This window comes from Thermobia domestica, chromosome 2, assembly GCF_964235325.1.
Source record: "Thermobia domestica chromosome 2, izTheDome1.hap1.1, whole genome shotgun sequence".
NCBI classification, from domain to species: domain Eukaryota; kingdom Metazoa; phylum Arthropoda; class Insecta; order Zygentoma; family Lepismatidae; genus Thermobia; species Thermobia domestica.
This window is the reverse complement of record NC_137455.1, coordinates 12,134,768-12,162,115: the sequence shown is the minus strand read 5'-3', so window position 1 is coordinate 12,162,115 and position 27,348 is coordinate 12,134,768. Positions and strand designations below refer to the sequence as shown.

The 27,348-nt window shown below is 36.3% G+C and overlaps 2 protein-coding genes across 2 annotated transcripts in view; one reads left to right on the top strand and one right to left on the bottom strand.

The window, feature by feature from the left end:
• nvy (CBFA2/RUNX1 partner transcriptional co-repressor nervy) overlaps positions 1-27,348 on the bottom strand; it is a 509,466-nt gene that overhangs the window by 305,614 nt on the left and 176,504 nt on the right. The gene's annotated exons all lie outside the window — the stretch shown is intronic.
• Positions 22,332-26,270, top strand: LOC145679652 (uncharacterized). The gene is made up of 2 exons (XM_081750229.1): positions 22,332-22,394; positions 25,275-26,270. The coding sequence occupies exons 1-2, from the start codon at positions 22,343-22,345 to the stop codon at positions 26,036-26,038; spliced, it is 816 nt and encodes a 271-aa protein (XP_081606355.1). The 5' UTR covers positions 22,332-22,342; the 3' UTR covers positions 26,039-26,270.

Sequence of the window (27,348 nt, the reverse complement as noted above, 5' to 3'; positions counted from 1 at the left end):
AAATAATATAAAAATTTGCTTTTTCGGTATTCAATAAAATATCTGTCTCCCAAAATATCTCTGCCCCTCCGCTTAACCCTCCAAGAAATTACACCAGACGTTGTCACTGTTCAGAAAACGCATAATTTACACATATTCACGGGGAATGGGAGCGTGGTGGAACGAAAATTAAAACTACCTGCAAGTATGCTTGTTACTCCATACTGGCCCCACAGTGGGTCCATCACTGAATTAAAAAGTTGGTTCTTAAGAACGTATATTAAGCTGTGCTCCCACCAGTTACGGAACTTAGTATCACGATACTGAGACACAGCCACATACTAGTATTAAGCACCTAGCTTGAAATATTGTATTTTCAGTATTTGTACTTAACGTCAAGTATTTTTGGTCTAACCTACCTCCGTACATAGTCAAGAATGTTAGGTTTTTATCTTAAATTCCGCCCTGTAAAGCCCAATAGTAGATCGATGACCGGAATAGTATGTAACTGCTGCTCTCTTTATGAGACTTCAGAATGACGGAAATGACTGCAGGAGAAGAGAACACTTTCTGGTCGTTCCGAAAGGAGGGGGGATGGGGAGATGATAACCATATGGGAGGACAGTCATTGTTCCCTGTTTCTTGTCTCCCCCTTCCCATCCCCTTGCCCCCTTTTTGGACCATCCACTTGCATTGCCGGTTGGTCTTCTCTGGCAGTGGCGGCAGCTGACTCCCATAGCCCACATTTGTGAATATCATTACCCGCGCACAGCAACACACACACACTGTACTTGTGTAAGTGTGTGCGTGTCTGCGAGGGAGGGAAGGTGGCGCGACTTTTTTTAACTTTTTCTATCCCCGTCTCTGTTCCGTTTTTCTCTTTTATTTTAAATCAAAGAAATCGGACAATATCCAATATGCGGCAGAGCCTTGGTCGCAGATGTGTCGGCAGCTGGGGCACTACCTCAAAAGATTGAAGAATCCCCCCTCCCCCTTGCGCCATCAATACTTTCAGGGAAGGAGGGGGGGAGTAGGTACGGTACGACTACTACCCAACATCCTTGAGAGTAGAAATTAGACGGAGTGAGGAGCAGACTACGAGAGAGGAGCGAAGAGACCAACAACTTGTCCAAGTTCATGCAGAGAGAGAAAGAGAGCGAAGTCCTCATAGTGGCCCAGCTGTGACAAAAACGAAATAAATTTTGTTACTTTCCTCCTTTAAAAAAAAAAAAATAGAAAAAGTTCTCTATCGTCCATTTTCCTCATCGGCTTCATACTACAACGTTGATCGACTTCATATGACTCCAGAAGTGGATACGGAAAAGAATGGCGTAGATCTAAGAATTTTCATATTAGAATAGCAATAGAACATGTTATTCTGCGACTCACGATTTTTATTCTTTGATACAGATTTCATTCTTCATTGAATCCGTTTTTTTAAATAGAGAAAATACGGTACATGTTATAACCATTTTTTTTTACAGTTGTTTCTTAAGGTAAAAAATGAAAATGTGGAAATGAAATTGTTACTTGTAATTAGAGCATTTTTATTTCAAGTGTGCTCTCGGAAAATACGAGTATGTGAAACATACTTCGTCCGGAGCCACGGCGACCTCTTACGGGGAAAACCTTCCCTTTGTTGTGGGGAAATAAGTGAATGATCTCGGCTGCGTTGCCAATTTGTCATTCAGTCGTGCGATCTTGGCGAGTGAAGATCGTAGGCTACTTAGGATGGCTAACAGGACAGTGCACACCCAACCCCGTGAAATACAGTAATTCATTGTGCCAACCCCGTCCGCCCGAAACTATTAAGAGTCTTCATCCCGGCGAAATTAAAATACCGCTACAGTAATTATGTGATATCTTCAAATAGATAAAAGATAATCGAAATGTGGAGCAAGAGCCCCCTAGACAATATTATTTTACATGAGAAACCGTTATCACGACTCACTTATCTGCTTTCGATTTCGAGCCATTTTGAAAATCGGCATTTATTTTCGCGTTGGTAAACAGCTGAAAACGGAAAGCCGCTAGGTGACTTGTGATAACGGTACCTCACGCAAAATAATATTGTCTAGGGCGCTCTTGTTCCATATTTTAATTATCTTTTATCTATTTGAAGATATCTCATAAGTACTGTAAAATTAGCGGTATTTTAATTTCGCCGCGATGAAGACTTAAAGAAACTCGGCCACAGCAACTTGTTCCTCCTCTTTTGAGGGAGGTACAGGAAAATATACACCAACAGCAGCGCCAGGAAGAGCACACTTGAAATAGAATGGCTGTAGTAGGTTTAGAGTTCGATTCCCTGAAAGGCCATACAATAAATATTGAAACCCTGCGAGCTCCGTTCTCGGTTACCTTGCTCTAAGGCAGTGGTTCACAGTATTGTTTACCTGGCGCCTGCTTTCGTGAACTTTGTATATATATTTCACTTGCCCCTTCTTTGCTTCTTGTTGCTCTGATTCCTTCGTTGAGGCGATTTCAGATGAGGCATTGAATTTTCAAATCTTCAATAATAATAATAATAATAATAATAATAATAATAATAATAATAATAATAATAATAATAATAATAATAATAATAATAATAATAATAATAATAATAACGAAACAGCTTCACTTGGACATCGAAATCTGACAATGTAGTTATGACGAATGAAACAGCCTATTTGTAAGCATCTATACTTAGGCCTATAGTATACGATGCTAGTTTGAATTTCAACATAAAAAGACACAAGAATACTAAAGTGCTGCCAAAATGTCTTGATCCGTAGCAAAAATGCGAACTAACACTCAGTCTCGACACACCCACCCGTTGAGCCAATAAGGGTTCAGCTGTTACTAAGCGAGAGAGCGGATGACGAAAGGGAGTGGAATTCCTTCAGCCGATGGTAGTGCTTGGAACGGAAGACTAGGTGTCAAGTCAATGTGGTATATCTATAGTATATCACTATCAAGACTCCACGCTATAAGTTAATCATTTGGGATATGACCAGCAACTTAAACATGTTCATCACAGTAGAAAACGTTCTGTTTGTTGCTTACCCTTACGCATTTGATGTGCAGCCATCACCTGCAATGAAGACATGGTTTCTTAAACTTTGAGCCTAAATTGCACCGGTACAGTTTAGAGGAAACGTAAGGAGATATGACCAATTTCTTTATCTCGTTCGCTTTATTATATGTGAAATATCTGGATTTCTTAAACAAGCATGTTATATTACTAACAACTAAGTGGGGAATCTTTGACTATACCTTTCGTTTCGTTGTATGAGATTTTAGGTTTCCTTGCAGTAAATAAGGTCAAAAATAGCGGAAACATCTAAACATGTATTGCGAACAAACTGTAGCCTGTTGAATGACACAATTTGGTATATCATCTAAAATCACTGCACTGTATTGAACAGCTACGTGGCAGCGCCACCACGCAGATTGTTTAGGAGAAACCACAACAGTGTACTTTAGGACCCGGTATAATACAGGGGATATTCCCCTAATTGAATGCATTATACAATAAATACATTAGTTATAAAGATAAAAGTAGGTTAATAACAAAATGCTGTTTTTACTGTTCGAATTACTGGAGCGATGTAAGGGAATTTCTCTCTGTAAAGAAACAAACGTATAGCTGAAGGGGGTGCTGCAAAATATTCTTCAGATCAGGGCCGTGACTTGAGGGGGTAGGAGGGGCAACTGCCCCCCCCCAGGAGAAGCTTCTCGTCATTCGAGGGGGTCAACTTAAAGACAAAATTTGCTTACTCCATGTACGATACGAACATGAAATTCTAAATGAAGCATTAAACAGGTTCACTACATTACATAAACAAAGCAGCACACAATAGGTAAATAAAACAAAAATGAGTTGAGTTTGAGTTTAACGTCCTTTTCAGAAGCGAGGCTATATGAAACGGGACCTACTGATTAACGTGGAATCCGAATCACATGAGCTCCCACCGGGAATCGAACCTGGGTTTCCCGCGCCAAAGACGCGTACGCTAACCTTAAAACAAAAATGAGTCGTGGGCCCATTTCAGTAAAAAGTGTCTACTATCAGGGGCCCTAGAAATAATATTTATTCGTATGGCTTTGAGATTTGTCAATATTATTCCCTTAATGAATTTGTCATGTATGGAAGGGGCGTAACTAACGGCTCCACAGCCCTCGCTGTGTGGGAGGGCCACAGGATAGGAGGGGCCCATAAAAGGTAAGAGAAAAATGGAAAGAGGGGGTCCAAGAATTAGGGAAAACAACTTTTTTAGGATGCCCAAATACGCATATTAATGCTTGCCCCGTTGCCCTTCAGAAAAAATCTAAGTTACGGCGCTGCTTCAAATATGGTAATTTTCTTTTCTCAAGTATATGTCATCATTCTGTAAAAATCTTTTATTTAGTATATTGACTGCATTAAAAGTAAAAGTAACATAATAAGAAGATACGACATTATTAATGATAAATACTGAACATTAATTAGAAGTTACATTAAGTAGAAAAGAAGAATTTCAAGTTCCTCTTGTGTGATGATTCGCCAGGTTATTGGATTATGACAAAATTATTTAGTGGAAAAGGGATTTTCTGTCTGCTGAACTGCAATGGATATATATATATATATATATATATATATATATATATATATATATATATATATATATATATATATATATATATATATATATATTCAAATAAAATATATTTTTGAACTAAATTGAGATTACCTGAGACTATTTTCTGATATATAGAGGTTACTAAAACGTTAGTAGAAACAGAAGACTGTTCGTGTCCGTATCGTATCTGAGAATGTCCGTAAAAGGGAGGACTTGTTCTCGTAATAAATCTGTGGGTATTAAGGAGGTACCCGCCGTTGCAGAGACGTGCCCATTAAGGGTGGCGGCTTCCCTGTGCTACTTTCATCCCTTCTGCATACAAGTACTAAAATCTAAACAAGTGAATTTCGTTTCATTTTGTAAAATCACTGCAGGGATCCAATAAATTAAGCAGAAATTAACCGTGGTGGCTCAGTGATAGAGCGCCAGTCTTTGGTGTGTGGAGTCTCTGGTTCAATCCTAGCTGCAGTCAAGTGAGCCTTCTTGTCTAGATCCAAATCTAAAAGATTTATATGTACCAGCGACTTGTGAATTTTTTCTGCTTCTTGTCTCATGAGGAACACTAATCTCAAATAGCTTCACGTACCTTAGGCTACTCGCTTGAACTAAGACTATGAGTCAGTAGCGAGTTGTAGCTCTTGTCGTCGTCGAAGTCAACTGAACCCCAGAACCGGTTCGCCATTTTTACATACCGCAACGATGATTATCCAGACCACTTAAGCCATAAGAGTTCCGCAAGGCGTAGTAATGGCGGACTCAGAATTACAACATGTAAGAGACAAATGATACCTATTTATCTACTGATTAACCCATAGCAAAATAACAATATGTATTATTTATCAAACGAAATTAAAAAAACACTGACATTTAGCTTTGATAAACGAACATTCAATGAAAAGAAAACATTGTTTGAATTAATAGCGGGAAAGACAAAAAAAAAAAAAAAAAAAAAAACAGAATAAATTTGCAAGCTCTATTTTAATTGCCAGTATTATACATGTAGAACATGTTAATAATATGACGATTTTCTAAATGTCTTTCTATATTCCGTGTATTTACATGATATATTTTATTTATTTCCATCAGGTACAACAGACAAGGTAAAAAATATTCAAGAAAATGTGCATATTTCATCCGAAAAAAAATTTGAACAAGACAAACAAAATGAAAAATAAATAAAATGGATAATTGTTTGTATAAAAATAACTGACAAAAGCGTGCATAAGCAATCCATTAAAAAAAATTCCGCCGAAAGAGAATTGCTGTCAACCTGTACGAAAAAAAAAAATCAAACAGAAGAAATTTAAAAAAAAACGGTAGTATGAGAAATTCAATATATTCACAGTTAATGAAATTGTAATATTTTAAATTCATTAACAACTTTATTTTATTCTTGTTTTAGGCTTTTTTTCGTTGTTGTTTTACTTTATCTACGAAGCGACAGAAATTAGACAAACAATATAAGCGAAATTATCTCTTTTACGATATATGTATATAGCTATATATATATTAAAAAAAAGTACGTTCAATTAATGTATTTCTCATTTCCATAGATGGAAGCTCACCAGATGTGTTTCGTTCGCTGAGTCACTGCTGCCCTTCGCCTCCCCCAGTCCATCTATCTATACATTTTTTTTTAAAAAAAAATCTCATTTTGTATGGATTGTTTATTTATGAAAATATTACCAAATTAATCTTCTTCTCTCTATATATGTATATATGTATGTATGTATTGTATTATACATGGGAGTGCATTTGAGAGAGTTTGCTTATAAAATTCATGAGTATCTACCATATGTTGGTGTTTATATCTGTAATAAGAGAGAATAAATTATGGATTGCCTCATACACCTGTAACTTTTTATTAAATGTCAGTATACAACATTCTGATTATGTAACTCAACATCTCTCAAAACAAGTATAATCTTTGAATCATTACAAATACCGTAAGTTTTCTTTCAATCATTACTCTATAACAATCAGTTCTCTCTGAATCTATACAATAAGTTTCTTCAAATCATTACAATTGACAGTAAGTTTTCTTTCAATGATTACAATTAAAATAAGTTTTTTTTTCAATCATTACAATTACATCAAGTTTTCTAAAACTACATTTACAATAAGTTTCTATCAAACCATACAATAAGTTTTCTTTGAATCATTACGAGTATTCTTTGAATCAGTCATAAGCTTTTAGAATCATTATAATAATAAGATTTCCTTGAATCTTCACTATTAAAAGCAATTCTCTTATTGAATTGTTACAATCAAAATAAATGTTCTTTAAATCATTACAACTGCAGAGTGTTTTCTTTGAATAATTACTATTACAATAAGTATTTTCTAAATCATTTCAATTGTAGTAAATTTTCTTTCAATTACAATTACAGTAAGCTATCTTTGAATCATTACAATGACAAAATTTCTTTGAATCAGTAATAAGCTTTTAGAATCATAATCATCATTATAATGTTTTCTTTGAATAACTATAAGTACTTTAAGTTTTCCTTTAACTTTTATTAAAATTAATTTTCTCTGAATTGTTATAATCAAAATAAAATTTCTTTAAATCATCACACTTGCAGTAAGTTTTCTTTGAATAATTACAATTACAATGAGTTTCCTTTAAGTGATTACAATTGCATTAAGTTTCCTTTGAATAACTACAGTTACAATAAGTTTTCTTTAAATCATTTAATTGCAGTTGTTTTCTTTGAATAAATACAATTACAATAAGTTTTCTTTACATTATTATAATTGGTGTTTTTCTTGAAGTCGACGCAATTTTTAAAAAAGTTTTATTTAAATTATTAGAATTGCAGTACTTATTCTTGAAATCATTGAAATTGCAATAAATTTTCTTTGAAACATTATAATAAATTTTCTTGAGTACTTACATTTACAATAAATTTTCTTTAAATCATTACAATTGTGATAAGTTTTCTTTGAATCACCACATTTACAGCAGTACCTCCATTATTTGAATCTTTGCAAATACAATAAGTTTCCTTGAAATCATTACAATTTAAGTTTTCTTTCAATCAATATATTTATAATAAATTTTCTTGAAATCATTACATTTACAATCAGTTTTATGCTTTTTGAGCATAAACAAGCTAAATAAGCAGTGCCAATTTATTCTATAATGACAAACGTAATTTATTACAATTTCAGACATAGTCTACAGTAGACGGAAGTAGAGAAATCCTAGGAGGCTGACAACCACTTTGACTATATTCATGAAGAATGCTTTGAATCCAGTTTGGATAAATATAAATTCTTGGAAGTCATGGCTAATACCGGTAAATTTGGGAGTGGTAGCAACATTATCTACAGATTTTACTTTGTTGCTCAAAATCGTTAAAGACCGAAAGATATTGTTGTCAAGCTGTCCGATGTTTATTTTGGACCAATATGCTATAACTAATGTTGAAAAATGTATTTATCATTAGTTTGAGTAATATATTTGGAATAATTTGAAAAAAAAAGCGTGAATTAGAATGGCATTATTAACAATCAACAATACAACACCAGGAAACGAAAATACCATATTCAATATTTAAAATTACCATTCCAGTATTTGCTTGGTTAAAAAGGAAAGGCTTGCAAAGCATCTGTTAAGATGAGTAGCAGCGTGGTTTCAATCCGCAAAACTCCATATCAAGAACGCTACTTACTAACTTACATACGCTCGCCCAATTATTTTTTTATTTTATAATAATAATAATAATAATAATAATAATAATAATAAACTTAGGGATTTGATAGAAAGTAAGGTAGAAAAAGAAAGAGAGAGGGAGAAAGAAGTTTGTAATTGGTTGATGACGAATGACGTCAATTATTACGACGCAACGAAGAGATTCACTAAGAGTTGTAGTAAGCTTCTAAAGTTGTAAAATTACCTTAAAGTTAGAGTAATATATTATTATTATTATTATTATTATTATTATTATTATTATTATTATTATTATTATTATTATTATTATTATTATTATTATTATTATTATACTGGTACACTCATGTCCAAAAGAAATGTCACATATCTATAACTGTCTTCTTGTAAGAATATAATGTGATAATGATTTTGCAGGGTACTTTTAATACTGTTACTATGTGTATAATTGGGAAATGTATATTTGCGGTAAATTTCATAGGAAAAAAATATAAATACGAAAATTAGAGTGAGTAAAACAAAATGTGGCTAAATGGACAAGAAAGTTTTATTTTCGTTTTATTGTTCTTATTTACTGCTCTTTTGACATGAAATTTACCACATACATGTCTTTGCTGATTATACACATACTAACATTATAAGAAATACCGGGAGAATTCGTTATCAAATTATATTTCCTACAACAACATATTTATAGACATGCGACAATAATTTTGGACATGAGTGTACATGGTGGCTCAGTGCTAGAAGAGCGATTACCTCGGGTGCGAAAGGTTTCTCGTTCAATTCTAGGACATGTGAGTTTGTGATAAACAACTTTCGTATCCGCGTCTTTTCTAGGAGTTCTAGCGTTTTCTGCAACACTCGCATACCACTAAGTCATTCATAACCATCCACTTTCCCGCCTTTTTTTTTTACAGCCTAAACGGCATAACAGTAGGACGTTATAGATTTCATTTCACATTATTCATATACAGGGTGTTTCAAAAATTTATCACAATATTTTGGGATTAGATTCCTGATATCAAAATAAGAAAAAAAGTTCATATGAACCTGTGGTCGAAAGTGCATAGTTTCCTAGTTATAAGGTGCCGAAAATGTGAAACAAATAATTTTAAAGATCCATAGATCCACTGCTATAGGACCGATCGTAGTCTGGTCAAGACACCACTGAGGAACTAGTATGTGCACTATTCATATACTGTGCCGGTGCTGTGCCATCAGTTGTAGCTCAGAATAATCTCTAAAAATACTTATAGAATAATGTAACAATTGGGGATGGAACTGATGCACAACACGGTACTTAACAACTAAATTATGATTGAATTTAAATAAAATTCAAATGTTTCTAATTTTGAAAAATGACTAGTTATGGGAAACAGGTGAGTAAGAGAAGGGATGTAACTAAGAAATAGGAATGAGCACTAGCCTGATAATTCCAACGAGGCTGGCGTCGTCCTGGTCATCTGGAACGATGATGGGTTTGCCGTGAAGGAACCTGGATGTTCTGGTAACAGCCAACAACTGGAACTCAATCCTGCTGGACTGCTAGGGGCGTCGAACTCTCTCCGTTCTGCGTCTCTACAATAATGCGTCTTTAGGATGTCCTTTTACATCTTCATTCCAATAATTTCAACTGACAAAAGTCTGCGGCGATGAACCGGCAGAATGGTATTCTTTAGACATGGAGTCGGTCGTCCTCCAATGGTGGGATCTGCTTGTCTCCGATGACCCTGCACCTTCCTCAAATTCGTGGCGAATACCCCTTGTTGTTGTGTTCCTCGTGGTTTTGTTTGGCTGAAGAATGATGAGTTACGCGTCCAAAGAATCGGGAAGTATCAGGCTATGCTTGAAGGTATGCGGAAAGGTAATGAGGAAGCTAGTCGAGTTCATTAACAAAAATGTATTTACAACAGATGTCTGAGAATGTACAATCCTGATCAAAGTTTTCTTCCAGTGAATTTTCAAGAGTTCATGATTCTATCGTAAATAATGTAATTTAATAAAATAATCGAATTTAGTGAATTAAATTAGAGTTTATACAATTTTCTCATCGTCACTTCATATTCAATACACAGTTACTTCACAATACCCATCTTTCAGAACCTTCGGTACCTGCACAATCATTTTTAAAGAGGCTGTTCGGGAGTATTCGATTACTCTCCACCTACCTCTCTAAAAATTGGAGTGTAAATACTGAAGCATTCTTAAATATGGATATTTTGGATAGTTCACATACCAGTTCCTCAGTGATGTCTTGACCCAACTACGATAGGTCCCATAATAGTGACGTTATGAACTCTTAAATTTCACTTGTTTCACGTTTTCGACACTCTATAACTCGGAAACTATTTACTTTTGAGCACAAGTACATATAAACTTTTTTCTTATTTTGATCTTAGGAATCTGTTCCCAAAATATTATGAAACATTTTTATAACACCCTATATACATAATTAAAAATCAATATTAGTAGATTTCCATCAAATAGAGCTGTATTTAGTTGTTCTTGAGATCAGGTAATTATTTTAAAGTTGTTGCTAAGTTAACTGATGTTTTTTTAACTGAAAAAAAAAAATATAGGAATACTTTTTTTTTTTTGCCTCAACATATTGTAGAAAAGTCGAACATGGAAAAAAATTATTGGATAATCCTCACGAGCAGGCCTTTCTTTTTTTCAGAAATAAATTCATGCCTTCAAGTTATTTTTTTTAAAATAATAGACTTTTCATGTATAAAAATTCGATAACAGTATAGCGTGATCAGTACACCTTGTTAATCTCAATTGATGCATGGATACTCCATGGTCCTATGATCACATACTCACTCCTATGTTCCCGAGCCATGTCTGTTCCAAAATAAAGTTTTTTTATTTTTATTTTTTTAAAAAAAGAAAAGATTAAACAGAAAATTACCATCTCTCGTCTCTTTCTTCCTCTAAGCAAATGGCCTCGAACCCATTTTCCCCTTTACCATACTCATACGGTGAAACCTTATCCTCAGGGTTAGTTCAAAATGGAGCACAAGTACACGCATGGGTGAGAATTACCATGTACTGCTTAAGGGAACTATATAGACAGTATGTAGTAAACCGTATCAGGTATTAAATGAATCACCAAACTTCCCATTAGAAAGCTTTTTTTTTCTTTCTTTAATAAATTCATGTTCAATTTATAAAAGATGGCAAGGCATGGATAAACGACCAGCGGTTCAAATCCTGAGTTAAGCAATCCTGATTGAGTTATTTACACTGTTTTTCCTTAGGCAAAGCAATCTCTCCTTGCACACGAGTTTACATCTCGCACACACGAGTTGATCCTGACTGACTTATTTCCGTTGAGTTCTTTAACCAGAGCGTCCTCTCCACACAAGTTTAAATCCTTTGTTAGGTCATTCTGACTGATTTATTTCCACTGATTTTTCCTTAACCTCATCAGTGTCTCTATCCACATAAGTGGATTTTAGCAGATTATGAAAAATTGCATTAGTAATCTAATCTTTTTAAGCCTAACTATTATAGTAAAAGACTGTTAGGATATTTTTGCTACTCCAACAATATTATTTTTAACTTTGATTGTTTTTTATTATAATGCCGTAAGTACCAACAATGGAAGGTCAACCAAACAGGTGTAGAGAACTGGCTAACTAGCGTTCTTGCTTCGTAACCGGGAGGTCCCCGGTTCGAATCCAGTATGTTATATTCAAAGTTTTTCGTCAATTCCATGAGGCGAATACCAGAATAGTGTCTTTACAGATATGCGTAGACATGGGTGACCTATGTATCGCCTTTTTTCCCCTACTGTTGTTGTTTCTCGTGTGTTCCAGTGAAGGCCCTATCTAAACATATTAAATGAATGAACAAACTTTTCGAAAAATGGAAGAACAAAATACTTTTAATTGTTATTTCAAAAGAACCAATAACAACAATACTAACAGATAATTAGAAACGTTTTTGTGTGTTATAAACTTCTTACATTTTCTACTGGCAATTATAGAGAATGCAGTTTTCACGTAACATAATTACTTTTTGTAATATATTTTAAAAAACAACAACATTTAATTACATATATAGTAATTTAGAAGCGTATTGATAACATTGTACATAACAAAATGTTATTCTTTAATTTTCTGATGTAGTGAGGAGGATTATCTTTCAATTATTAATATAAAAACATATAAACGATCGCTGCTGTGCCTTACAAAGCAGGAAATTATACAGTATTGATTTTCAATACGATTTTCGACAGATAAACTTTTTTTTGGAGCTAATTGCTTTAAAGAGGAGGAAGAAAAGGGCGTTGATCGCTAATTAATAGTAAACATCGATTATATATACATACAGGGTGTTCCCAAACAACACCGACAACGTTTGAGAGGTGATTCCTGACGCCAAGATAAGACAAAAAATATTGACCAACTTGGGTGCACAAATGCTTCCTTTTCGGAGTTATAGGCTGCCGGAAACATGAAAAAATGAAGTTTAAAGGTCCATAGCTCGAAAACTATGGGACCTACCATAGTCGGGTCAAGACTTCGTTTAGGAACTAATATGTGTCCTATCCAAAAATACATGTTTCAGAATCCTAAGGTACTCACGCAACAATTTGTATAGATGGAGTTTGGCTAGGGGCATATAATTTGAAGTACTCACCAATTACTTCTATAAAAATTGTTGTGGAAGTACCACAGGATTCTGAAACATGGATATTTGGATAGTACACATACTAGTTTCTAAGTGAAGTCTTGACCCGACTACAGTAGGTCCCATAGTATTAAAGCTATGAACCATTAAGTTTTATTTTTTCATGTTTTCGGCAGCCTATAAGTCCGAAAGGAAGCATTGGTATACCCAGGTTGGTCTTTTTTTTTTTTTTTTTTTTTTGTCTTATCTTAGTATCAGGAATCACCTCCCAAACGTTGTCGGTGTTTTTTTCAAACACCCTAGATATTAGCGGCTCGAGCGAACATGATGGTAACGGTAAGAGTCACTACCGGTAAAACTGAGTTCTTAGGTGGAATGAAATTATGTTGTGTTGTGATCGAAGCACAGAAGAGTATGTAGGTTGTAAAACGTAGCATACGATTATGTCGCCCGATTCCTCATGTATAAAGTGAACATGAAAGATCTTCAAAAACTCCGAGCGGTGATTCGTGACATCAAAAGAAGACAAAAAAAAGTTCTCTCGCATATTCTCGAATTTCGCGTCGAGTATGAGTGACACTGGTGCCAACTTGGAATCAAAACACCGAAATTCTAATCCTGACAATTGGAATGGTACAGAAAGATGTGCACATACTTTTAGGAAGTGATTTGTGACATTAAGATTTGATTTTTGATTCCAAATTGGAATCCCCTGTCACTCGTACGTACACCACAAGGAATTCGACAATGTGCAAGAGAACTTTATTTTCTTCTTGACGTCTATTATATTCACATACAAAAATAGCCATGCATCAGTGCTTCCAACATGGTGCCTTCAGTGTACCAGGATTTCTTTTTCTCGACAGCCCTAAATGTGAACAAGGCATCTCTATACATACATATATTTTGTATATGTTAACAAGTAGCAGATTCACTTACATACTAGGTGAAGAACTTTGACTTCTGTGATGTGATGTTTTCCAATTAATATTCAAACCGGAAGTGGTAATACATTTCCAATACTTCCGGTTTTAGTAGAGAAAGAAGAGTGGAAATGGAATATATTCTTCTGAAGCTTCGTTCATTGTAAAAAAACTGCTTCTCGCAATCTATTACCATTTTTCATCTGGGGTCGGGGAATCGTGGCTCAGTGGTAGAGTTTCTGAGCTTACCAGTCGATTAAGGCTTCGATTCAAAATAATACTGACGGGAGACTAAGACTTAATTTTAAAGTATATTTCTGACACTTGCTTCTCCGCCATTTTGGATAGTTTTTACATGGATGGCTGCGTCAAAATGTTTGTCATGCAAAGGTCTTTCAAGTGATATATTGACTTAGCGCCACCTTAGCTATTCAATTTTTTTCCAGTTTATTTCTGCATTTCTTCCTCTAACGACGCCACACTGAGAAAAAAATTGTAGGTGACGTACTTAAAAAGATAGGTTACATGAGTAATTCCTGTAGTTTTTGTATTTAACGTACAGCAGACTGAAAACGCATCTTTAAAAATACTTTCTGTATAAGTGTTCCATCTGTATGTACTTTCCGCATGAAAAAAATATGGGCGGTCAGAATCTCACATACAAATGGACGTATATAACATACAGCTGAGGAATGTAACATAAGTGTATGCATGTGATATACGGAAAACTCTTAGATGTCAGACATCCTGCAACGGCATGATGTAATACCTAAGGGCAGTGCCTATGTAGCATATGGATAACGTATGCTCCGTACTGATTCCTGTAGTAAGCAAGAGGATTCCGTATATTTGTACAATATTCCGCTGTCAGGAGAACGGATTTTTCTCTGTGCACTGATTGATTTCTGATAATTCAAAAATTTTCAACGAAATATGGGTTTCAACACATTCTACAAATATCAATCATTTCTGAGAAATTTTTGGGACACCTAATTTTTGGGACACCCTATTTATCAGTGTATTATTTTATCCACTATACAGTACGTTGATTTGATTATTGAGTTTGATTTTGAGTTTAACGTCCTTTTCAGCAGCGATGCTATATGAGACGGGACCTACTGATTAACATGGAATCCGAACCACATAAGCTCCCGCCGGGAATCGAACCCGAGTCTTCCACACCAAATGTATGTACGCTAACAGCTTCGCCACGAAGAGCTCACTATACAATACAATCAACTGCCATAAGTATCATTTAGCCTAACGTAAAAACGTAAAGTAGGGAGGGCTATGGCCTAAAAGTCCCTGTTGTATTCGCACACACTTATTATAATTATGTGTTTCGCGTTTGGAGTGTTTTTTCAATAAATTCCTCCATCATTGGCTTGGTGTAACAGAAAAGTGTAACGTAAAAGGGTCATGTAAATAATAATAATAATAATAATAATAATAATAATAATAATAATAATAATAATAATAATAATAATAATAATAATAATATCGCATCCAGATTTTTTTGTGACAGGCGATTTGAGAAAATACTATGCTTAAACACAAAACATTTCTCTGCTTTGGTGAGTGATCCTGTTGATCTTCTTTCCCTTTTTTTACGCCACTGGGATGCTTGGTTATGTTATAGCATCAAGCGATTTATTTTTGAGCCAGCTCGATCGAGATTGTTGATAATATATAAATATCCAATCAAAAAAAAAAAAAAAACTTGAGCAAACATTTCTTAAAAAAATAAAATTTTAACAAACGCCTTGATGTAGGCCACCAAACCAACGGGAGTGCATAAAGTTTTGCGTACCTGTTAGGAAATATAGAAGGAAATATACTACTAAAATACGAATATCTAACCATGAGCAGTATTGAAAAAAATATACAATTCGGCTTCCGTGACCAATAGATAATTATGTGACAGAACAGCTGTTATCAAAATAATAATATCTACCATAAATCATTATTTCCGTGTCGATGGGTGCATTCTATATGTGACAAAACTTCCAAACTAGTCTTACACTTGCGTTTCTGTATTTTCCATTTCTCTTTTTTTTATTTGATCCCATGCATCAAATTGTGACAACGTTTCCCACCAAGTTCAGATCGACGACATTGATAATTTCCGAGCACGCACACAACAGCCATTTGCATACGTTTCCATGTATAGGCCTACGTATGTGTTTCATCATAGGGAAATACGTGGTACTCTATTCTCGTATACGACAATACATTTTTAATTATTAATACACAGAAGAAAAATACATATATTTTTGTGCAAGAGGGGACGGCCAAGAAGTTAAAACTAAAATTAACGCAAATTATAATACGTATAATATTAGTCGCATATGCGTGACTCCTGCTTGAGTAGACTACAGTTTGCTATAAATGATTATGGGCTGGCGTGTTTAATGTAATTAAGATAATTCCGTTTCTTCACCTAAGTGGCGCTCAAACACCTTAGATATATCTGTTTACTTTCAACTTTCTCTCGCGATGGTTCAGTAATAGTGCGATCACCCCTTTTGCTTAGAGGGACATGGTTCGATAGCTCTCACCAAGTGAGCTTTGAGGTGGACAAACACCGTATGCGTGTTCCCCCGTTTCCTCCCACTTTCTTCATTCTACACTATTTCGTTAATTTTTATCAACACAGTCTTTCTTTAGCCTTGGAGCAAATAGGTGGGACGTTACATACACACACAAAACAGTTCAGGGGCCTGGTTCTAAATATACTAGACTAGTGATACTAGTTTTCACAGTTGAATTACAAGTCACCTATTTTTCGGTTTTAATTATTGCCTTTGCTTATGAAAGCTGGTTCATATTATAATGTAAAATAAAGAGATCAATTTCTTGTCGAATAAGGCCACATATGATGATATGCTATGTCTCTCTGGACTTCTGAGTTGTATATTTTTTTTACATGACTTATGAAATATATTCTACTAGTTATATGCCACTTCTTGTAAAAGTGTAACCCCGCGTAGCGTAGTCGCTAACTTTCTCGCTTTTAGTGCGAGTGGTTCCGGATTCGATTCCCGGTGCAGATACAGTTTAATAGTTGTACCAGCTTTTTCAAGCCAGCCATGCCGTAAGAGGTTTTCCTCATTTACACCAAACAAACATACACGTGACGTACACATTCACAGGCCGCTTCCTTCCTTCCTCAGTCCTTTACCCTTCTCCGGGTAGAGTGCCGCCGAGAAATGACATCCCTCATATGTGACGGACTTAACACCATAGATTCCGGTAATGACTAGAGTATGTATAAGTAAATAAAATCCTTGTAGAAGTTTCCAGAAATAAAAGTTACCAGAACTTTTAAATTTTAATCTAGTAAGGTTTACCTTGTGAACTAATAAAATGAAATTGAATTATTCCTAGTAGCAGACAACTTGCAAACCGCTTGCTGTAAGCTTGCATTGCAAGTCGGCCAAGCTTGCATCCAGCTTGATTGGAAAGCGTGCCGCAAGCTGGATTCCAGTAACGACGTTACGTGAGGGCAACCTTGCATTCAGTGTTTCATTCAACCTTGACGCAAGCATTTTACGCTGCCGGCAAGTCAATAGCCAATGAACGGCCAGTGATGCTATGACGCTCTGCGAAGGATCTAAAGCAGCGTTTCCCAACCGGTGTGCCGCGGCACACTGGTGTGCCGTGAATGGGCCGCTGGTGTGCCGCGAGTAAATCGAAACAAAATTATTGATTCTATAGCAATTAAATTGCAGGACACAAGGAAAAATGTATGTTTGTATTTCACATTACTATGAACCTGTAATATGAATCTACAATTTTAAGTTTCAAACCGCGTTACTCTTCTGTACATTTTTAATATTAAAAAAGATATTTGTTATCATTGTTATGACGTTATGACCATTATTGCTTCTTTGTTGGACTATTTCCACTTTGTTGGACTTTGCAGACTATTTCCTAACTTCAAATTTTAAAATATTCAACCCTTTCAACAAAACAAACATGCATACGAATTACCTACATTTGTGTTTTAAAAGTAAAAGAGATTTGTTTGTTCGTTCGTTATTTAGTGATCTTCATTGTTAGTGAAAGTTTGAATGCAGCTTTCGAAAAAGAAAGCGCATATTTAAAAACCTAAGTCCAATATTTCATTGCAATTGTTTTCTATTTTTAAATTAAAATGAAAAATAAGCATAATAATTTACCATGGTGGAAAATCAGTGATCCAGCTTTCCTCTGTGAGGAGAGCAGTAACCACAGAAAAAGATACCATGGTATTTTATATTTAAATATAATAAAATCTATGAGTGTGCCGCGATAATTCAAGTTATACCCGTAGTGTGCCGCAAGTTGAAAAAGGTTAGGAAACGCTGATCTAAATCATTGCTTGCAACTACAACAAATGGCAGATTGTATGAAAGCACGCGTTGAAAGTGCAAGTGTAGAAAGGCAAACGCCAAGCACACGCCAACTTGCCGAAAGCTTTCTTGCTACTTGGGATACCGCCTAGGCTAAAGGAGACGGATGATTAATGATAACTACAAAACAATTGATAGTATGAGAATGTGGTAGCAACGTGAGAACCTCGAGAAAAGCCACAAACACAATGCTGCCCACCACAAACACCAGGATCTCCACACATCTGAACGGCCGTGCTATCATTTGTAAATTAGTAGTAATCTTGTAGCTTTGACAAATATTTTACAGGCTAGACGTGAGTCAATAGTAAACATTTGGGGTCAGCGGTGGCTTAGTCGTAGAGCGTACACTTCTAGTGCTTGGGGTACCGGGTTCCAACCCTGCTCCCGCCAAGTGAACTTTGTGGTGGACAAACACCGTGTGCGTGGGTTTTCTCTGGGTTCTCCCGTTTCCTTTCACTTTCTTCATTCCACCAATTCATTCATCTCTCATCATCACCGTCTCCTTTAGCCTAACCGGCATAACCGTGGAATATACAACTCAAAAATTTCATTTCATTTTTCGATATTAAACATTTGTTTCTGAGGCGATGAGTATTCGTTCCTTAAGGCACAGAATATATAGCACGAAACAGCTCTGGCAGCTGTATCAATGCTAAGCTTTTCCACAAGATTTCCTAATAAATGATTACCATTATATGAAAATACAAAAACCGTTCAATTCTGTAGGAGAAAACTTTGTAAACCTTCGTTCAAGGTAGCTTTGGGCAGAAATGGATAAACATAATTATTCTTCAGCAGGTATTCTTGTCTCTCCTTCTCCCTTCCTCCCTTCAACGCTTTCCATCTCTATTGTGAATATAAACAAACTACATACGAAGGATAATTATCCTTTTGTCCTAGCAGGTTCTCTCCCCACCACTTTCTCACCGTTTCCACGTCATATTCACCTATTCTCACCCATTTTCTGCAAACGAACAGATAGCGAGAGGAAGGAAGGAAGATGAAAAAAAAGGTAGTTTTTGACGTGTATCTGATAGCCAACATCTGACACGTTCGCACAAGGAACATAGATGGCGGGACATAAACGCATTGTCTATTCGTAAAACAGCTGCATGCTACGTTAGTTTTCCTTTCATAAGAATATACACACACGAAATATAAAATTATAAAGAAAAATCAAATAATAAAAAAAAAATGAACTAAGCTTCTAACGAAAGAAAACTGACTGTCATGAAGAAAGCTTGTACCGGAAAGGGAGAGGGGGAGGGAAGGGAGATTGGGATCTGAATTTTCTCCGAAATTCTCAAGTTTACACACTTATGATGGTATTTTACGCAAACAAATATTTCACGATTTTGTCTTTTCTGGATAGGGTCTTTGTGTAAACAAGTACTGGAACTGTTTTTTGTGTGTCATTCACAAATACACAGATGGCGTGGATAAATGAAAACTTGATCCATGATCCACTGATCCACCGTGACTCATGACCCACTTGTCCCACCATCCACCATGGCTCTCTCTGACCCATAATAACCCACTCTGACGCACCAAACCCATCGTCATCAACTCTGACCCATGATCCACGCTCTCTTCTTCACTGACTAAAGAGTTAACTCTTGTAATAAAACAAAACTGTGAAATTATCACTAATCGGAGTTTGGATTTCTACGGTCAATCGCTTAAGCAGCACTCTGTTACTATATAGGTTACGATATAAAATGGTCGTATAATTATTTCCGTATTGAATTACAGATACTTTTTAGTGGAAAATCGGATGAAATTTGAAAGTCTCAAATCAAGATAAAGTAGGCCAACGGAAAGGGAAAGAATCGACTGTGTCCCGAAAGGCAAGTAGTAAGTCCTATTGCTATTATTACAATTGCAAATATCAATATCCAAAGATGCCCGAAGTTATTTTCTCACTTAGATATACTCATCTCAGGTACCTAAATAGAAAAAAATGAAAAAGAAAGAAAAATGGAGGCCTTGAAAGTAAAACGTAGACAAATTCACCAGTGTTCAGAAGATGCTGTCTACAATACACTGAACGGAGCGGGTAAGAGTGGGTCATGGTGGTTCCGTGAATAATGGCGAGTCGATGGGTCAGAGTGGGAAACTGTGTTGACTCACAGACCCACTCCATCTCAGATCCACAAACATATTTAAATATTTTTTTCCGGGTGTACTACAAGTAGCCGCCTTTTAGATCCCAGGTCATTCATATAGGAAGCACTTAGATCCTCGCCATTAAGGTCCACCAATTGAACTTTTGTTCTAATATACTTTATGTTTCTTGACTTTTTTTTTATCATAAAATCGACCGAAAAAGAAAACACAGTGAATTAACAGTAATTTTAAAACTCAATGAACCAAATAAACCATAAATGTAAGTATAATTACCTTATGCTTATTCATTAGGATTAGAAATTAGATTTCTGGGCTTTCGGCATCTATGACATTGTTAGCCCGTCACTAGGATTAGGATTAGAAATTAGATTTCTGGGCTTTCGGCATCTATGGCCATGTTAGCCCGTCACTGGGATTAGAATTAGAAATTAGATTTCTGGACTTTCGGCATCTATGACCCTGTTAGCCCGTCACCAGGATTAGGATTAGAAATTAGATTTCTGGGCTTTCGGCATCTGTGGCCATGTTAGCCCGTCACTAGGATTCAAATTAGAAATTAGATTTCTGGGCTTTCGGCATCTATGGACCTGCTAGCCCGTCACTAGGATTCAAATTAGAAATTAGATTTCTGGGCTTTCGGCATCTATGGACCTGCTAGCCCGTCACTAGGATTCAAATTAGAAATTAGATTTCTGGGCTTTCGGCATCTATGGCCATGTCAGGCTGTCACACATTATGAGTGGTGACGTCCATCTGCGATCACACTATCCGAGGAGAGGAAAGGAAAAAAAGAGTGGTGAAGGAAAGAAACGGCCTGGGAGCTACATGTTAGGTACCATCCCGGCATTTGCCTGGTGGGAATGCGACAACCTCACTCAGGATGGCTGGTCTAAAAAAGCTTTTGCACTTTTTCCACCGAGTGTCCCCACCGGGAATCAAACCCGTTTATGCTTATTCATGTTCTGAATGATCTATAATAAAATAAATGCATAAATAAAAGAATATCACACTTTCAGCATTCAAAGTGAATAAACGAAGCCTGGTGAACTGTAAGAACCCTAGTAGCAAAATAGGGTGGTCCAGCGTTGGGAACATGGTGACGATGCGACATACCAACGTCAGGTTTGGCCACTTTGGCATCATTTCCCACCCATTTCCCAACCAACTGACCGGTTCCCAGACATTTAGCCATCGCTAAAGTAACGTATTTCTTGGTTAGGAAAACAGTCAATTCTAGTATCGTTGCGTGAAGGTCGGGAGAATAGTTGGTTCGCCAACCATACATTTAACCAACGTTGGGCCAACGTAAGTTTTTCAGCTATAGGCTTGCGCCGACCATCACCCACCGTTTAGACCAAATCCCACTCAATACCCAACAGTGGGCTGACCAACCTGGCTACAAGGGAAATTTTAGAATCCGCCTACTTTTATCTCTACGAAACGTCGTGATTATTTCACCAATTAGAAATGTCCAGGCGCAAGAATGGTGGGGACTATTTAGTACTACCAACGCGTTATAATATTTCTTGTCACGCTCTGCCGGCAATGAAACACATCGCTTGGGCGACACAACTCTGAAGCTGAACTCTCTCCCAGTAGTTTTGCGTTTATAGCAGGCGCAGGGGCGGCTTTAGGATTTTAGTTTTGGGTAAGCCCACTCCCTCGCTTATGAATACATATACATATTTGATTGATTAATGACAGTAGGAAATTACTTTTACAGTAATAGTTTATGCTATTTGTTAAATAATTATCTCCATTAATATATAGTGAAAATTATATTTACTCTTTATTGTATCTTTTAGGGCTTATATATTTTTCAAAATTTTTGGGTAGGCCCGTGCCTACCCGGCCTACCCGCTAAAGCCGCCACTGCGTAGGCGGAGCTTAAACCTTTACCAAACTTTCTTCATTGAATATAAAATCATGCGAGTTCAGGTTAGCATAATAAAAAAGCAACAATTGATGCTCCAAGACGTATTGTTGCTAAGTAAAAAAATGTTGATATTTACTTCAAAATCTGATGTATTGTCATCATCGATTGACACGCGTAAGTATAACTCTACATTTCGACTCCACTTTTACTCATTTCTTTTTTCCTTTCACTAACGAAGCTGAAGGCTAACGAAATGACCACGGATTATCTAATGTATTTTAGTCAATCAGTAGGCATATTTTTATCCGAAACTTACTAGACCTTATGCAGAGTCGTTCTGACGCGTGATTAGTGCCATACTAAAGAGTTCGACTAACATATGTTTCCTGTAATAGTCAGGCCTTTCGTATGACGCTAATCATGCTTCAAAACGACTCTGCATAAGGCCCAATGTCTTTTTTTGTCCTACCATTGGTATACAATATTATTAACATGTCGAAACTAAAAAAAAAATTCTACCAGTGTAAGATTCGAGGTTAACTGATATTCATTCCTATATATCCTCTCCTCATTCGAGAGTTACCTTCTACATTGTATAGTTGAGCCCTTCAAAATGGAAACGTGATGAAGAAATGTGCTGTTCTCCTCATTTTTGGTCAGAACGTTCCACTTGCGATAGACATGTGTTCAAAGGAGATTCAGTAGTTCGAACTACAAGTGATGATCGAAAAAGAGAAAGGTTATAAAGCATACAACTTTTATGTTATTCGCTGTAAATTAACGAAAGTTTATTTGTAGATTAATAACATGTCTGTCTTGGTGCACGTTTGAAGACTTCGGATTCTGGTCATGTATACCCGAGAAGTGGACATTAAAAATGATGACTCGTCTGGAAAATTGGTCATGAGAAGTGAGGTCAGTCGTGGGATTCCGTGGGCCTAAAGCACTACAACTGCTGACATTCAGAGGCAGATTGTAGAAGTGTATTGGACAGGGCTAAATTTCACAGCAACATGTAGGAAAGTGGTGCCGTGCCTTTAAAGAAAGACGGACTAATAGTGTTAATGACAACCATGGACACAGCGGTACACCCAGTACTTCAACCACTGACGTTACGCTTGGAACGATTAGAACACCCCTTCTACAAACCTGATATAGCCTCAGTGATTTTCACCTTTTTCCTGTTGTAAAGCAAAAAATGGCTGGTCACTGTTATCTGGCATGTGATTATCTCAAAACTGCTGTCTCACGGTGGCTACAAGAACCTGACGCGGATTTCTATGCAAATGGTAGAGAAAACTTTATCTGCCATCCTGATAAGAGGTTGGACAAAAAACTGTGATAACATCGAGGACTATTGTTGAATGCCCTCTATCATCAGGCGTGTTGATCTCCCAGTTACGTCTCACATATAAGCCATAATCGCTTTGTAACCTTTCTTTAATCAACCCTCGTATCTTTCGTAAAATGTTGTTACCTTCCGCCTAAGAAATATATTCCTAGCAGCGTTGCCAATGTGTGTGTAATTACACAAAATGTGTGCAATTTTGTCCTCTGTGTGCATTTTGTGTGTAATGCCAATCTGTGTGCATTTTGTGTGCACTTTGGTCAATTCAAAATTTTTATCATTGATGACTTTTGCGAAGTTCCTTTCATTCAAATATTCATTATTTCCAGTTTTTTCTGAAAATTGTTTTTCAGAAACTACGAGTGTCAACGCCTGACTCCAGGGCGGAGCAATAAGACCTATCTTGCTTCCTTGGTACCTCATTTCCCATTTAGGGAAGCGGGTGTCACGACCATTAGCCCACATCCCCAAGCAAAGCCGCTTTGTTCAAGCCAAGAAATATGAATGAATGTTGACCCTCGATGTTGACCAAACATGAAGTGCAGGGGGGTAAGAAGTCTTTTTTTGTCTTCTCACCACTAATCAGGAAAATTCCATTTTACAAACAGATGAACAACAGAGTGAATGAGAGTGATGGGAAATCTTTTATTGAACGAAGAACAAAAATTGCAAAAAAGAGAAGTTAAATCAAAGATTCAACACTCTTTCTGTGACCATGGGCATTAAGAATGTGACGGTTTTGCTATAATAATAATAATAATAATAATAATAATAATAATAATAATAATAATAATAATAATAATAATATAATACAGGGTGGCCCAAAAGTGGATAGGTTACAGTAAGAACAAGTAATAAAGAAACTAAGTCTATCTGATGGATAACAATAAGAAATTATATAAAAAGCAATGAGTTGATCAGTACGGGACTGTATACCTAATTTTGGACCACCCTGTATAATAGTAAATCAAACGCTGAATCCTTCAACAATAGCTGGTCGATGTATCATGTATATACATCATCAGACATACATATACATACGTAGTTATGGCTAATAATATGCGTAACATACTCTGTGTAATTTTGTGTGCAGCTTTTTCCAGTTTGTGTGTAAAATTGTGCAATTTGGATGGAAGGTGTGTGTAATTTCGCATAGCGTGTCCGGCAACACTGATTCCTAGACATATTACTGATACGAGATAATCACTACATTTATATTCTCAAAAGCAAAATAGCAAATATCAGTACCAAATGTCGTACCTGTCTCATTTATGCTGCTTCTCCACTTTACATTAAGGTTGTTTAGATACTGTGCGTCATCTTATGATTCTCATTAATATCTATATATTAAAAGTAAAAACATTTAAATTAAAAGAATAATTTTCTCCGTCGAACTGTATGGCTGGGTAGAGCTAAGGCGTGCGCTCGGGTGCCACAACCCAGTGGCCCAAAAAAGTGCAAAAGAGTGCTGCAAATACTACTACTCAAACTTTCTCCAGTGGTTAATATCTACTAGACGAAATTGAATCTAGTGCACGATCTTTTATAACCAGAATTTACCTTATTTAAAAAGCGTTCTTCTATAAATCAACAACCAGATAGAAGTGACAGCTCTAGAGACAAAGTCTAGTTTCATGAATAGGGAACCCGCTGTACGACTCAACTGAATTCTAAATCATGCAATATATATATATTTGTTTTTGCAGAAGAAATGGAGAGCCAAGAAAGCCCAACTGGCAAAGATGGAACCACAATGGTAGGATGTAAGGGTGAGAACGACTTAGAGTCACAACTCATCAACTCCATCATCAAACAAACAACACAAGAATCTGATTTATGGGATTTGGAAGACTGTAATTCGCCTCCCATCCACCCAACAAACTCATCTTCAGTTCTTACCATACAAGACTCTAGCCTGGGACTGACTGCTCCCCTGCCGTCCCTCAACACCTTGCCATCATCAAATATGCATCTCAACTACAGTAAACCCCTGGATGCGAACTCAGTCGGTGTTGATGACGAAGAGAAAACTGTTGAGTTTGAGGAGGCAAGTGAAAAAGAACGAGAAATAAGCTCCTGTGAGACAAACTGTTTCAAGGCAAGCGAGTATGATGTTACTAATGCAAACGACGTTACTATGGACTGGGAGGTGACAGCAAATTGTCAGCCACCGAAGTTAGATAATGTGAAGCCATGTCCGTGCGGATGTCTAGGCCGTGCTCGCATCAACAGCAACAGTCCTACTCAACAACGTTGCTTTCGTACAAGAGAACAAGACTCAATGCGCCTTTTTGTATTTGGATTGGATATTCTTCACCATCAGGGTTGTGAGTACACAGCCGAAGAAATTGCTCCTATTTGGAAGAAGGATTGCCGGATGTGGATGTGGAAGGCGGTGAAACATGCTAAGAAGAGGAGACAGCAGCTGATGGTGCTGAAGGATGCAACAAAGAACTCCAGTATTCTGTAAGTTTGATCTGTGTCATTATCTTGGTTAACGAGAAATACATCATTAATTAATATACAATGATTTTTAAAAAATCCATCTTGTATGTTCGTTGAGTTTCAACTTATTTTATTAGAAGTTATTTTTTTAAAAAAAATAATCGATTGGTTAATGTAACAATTAGAGAATCATTTTATACAAACCAGTAACTAAAATCTGTCCGTTGTCGAAGAGAAATTGCATGTCAAAATTGAGAATAAAAAGTTAACAAAGATAATCGTACATTCTTCATTTACGACAGTTTTGATATATTTTCCGTTTTTCTAGAGTGAAGTTCAGTTATTAAGACACATTAGATTTAATTTAATGATACATTGCACTAATTAACCGCCAATATTGACTGTAGTTTCTGGTTGATTGCTTATTTTGGAGCTCTTCATCCCTTCTCATTAGTAAGGTTATATGGGACGTGAACCTACATTTCAACTAAGTTTCGAACTAGTGCTCACGAGACAAAAAGATAATGTCTCGTCTCTAAAAGATGTGAAAGTAATGATTCAGAAAGTGTATGTTTCCTCTAACGGTTACCGCGTATGCCTTGGTGCTCGAGGTCAAGATTCGATTCCTAGCGGAAGAGCATCAAACGAACTACAGTGGTTCAGTGGTATATATATATATATATATGAAGAGCAGTCAAAAATTTGCTCCCATCAACTTTGCCCCCCCCCCTGGAGTGGCCCGGATAAAAGCACACAATCCATGCATCTCAAAAAATACTATAGGGGATAAGAAATGAGTGGGCCAACTTTTGTATTGATAGACGGTATAGATATGAGGGAAAAGCTTGTATACCAATACATGCTATCCGTTCATATCTACAGATATCTGTATTCCGTCTATCAATACTGAACTTGGTACACTCATTGCTTATCCCCTATAGTATTTTTCGAGATACATTTGGATTGGGCGCTTTTACCTGGGCTACTTCAGAAGTGCCAAAGTTGATGAGAGGGATTTCTGGAGGGAATTATCGCAACATTATCCAAATTTTCCCTGCACAAGTACGTTATGGGTCCCAATACATAGCACCTCTCGAAAGCTTGTTTCATGCTGAAGAGAATGAACTATAAACCATGACTTTCCAATGAACAGTGTTGATGCAATAGCTATTTAACTGCGAGTCTATGATTTTCTTTATACTAACAGGGTTAATGGACCCCAGGGACTTACTCCGTTGTTCATGGCACCTAACTTTTTGTGCATGAGCACATCTTTGTTATGTTTATCGAATGGACTATGTTTGATCCGGATGACAGATTCACGTCCGTTCTTTG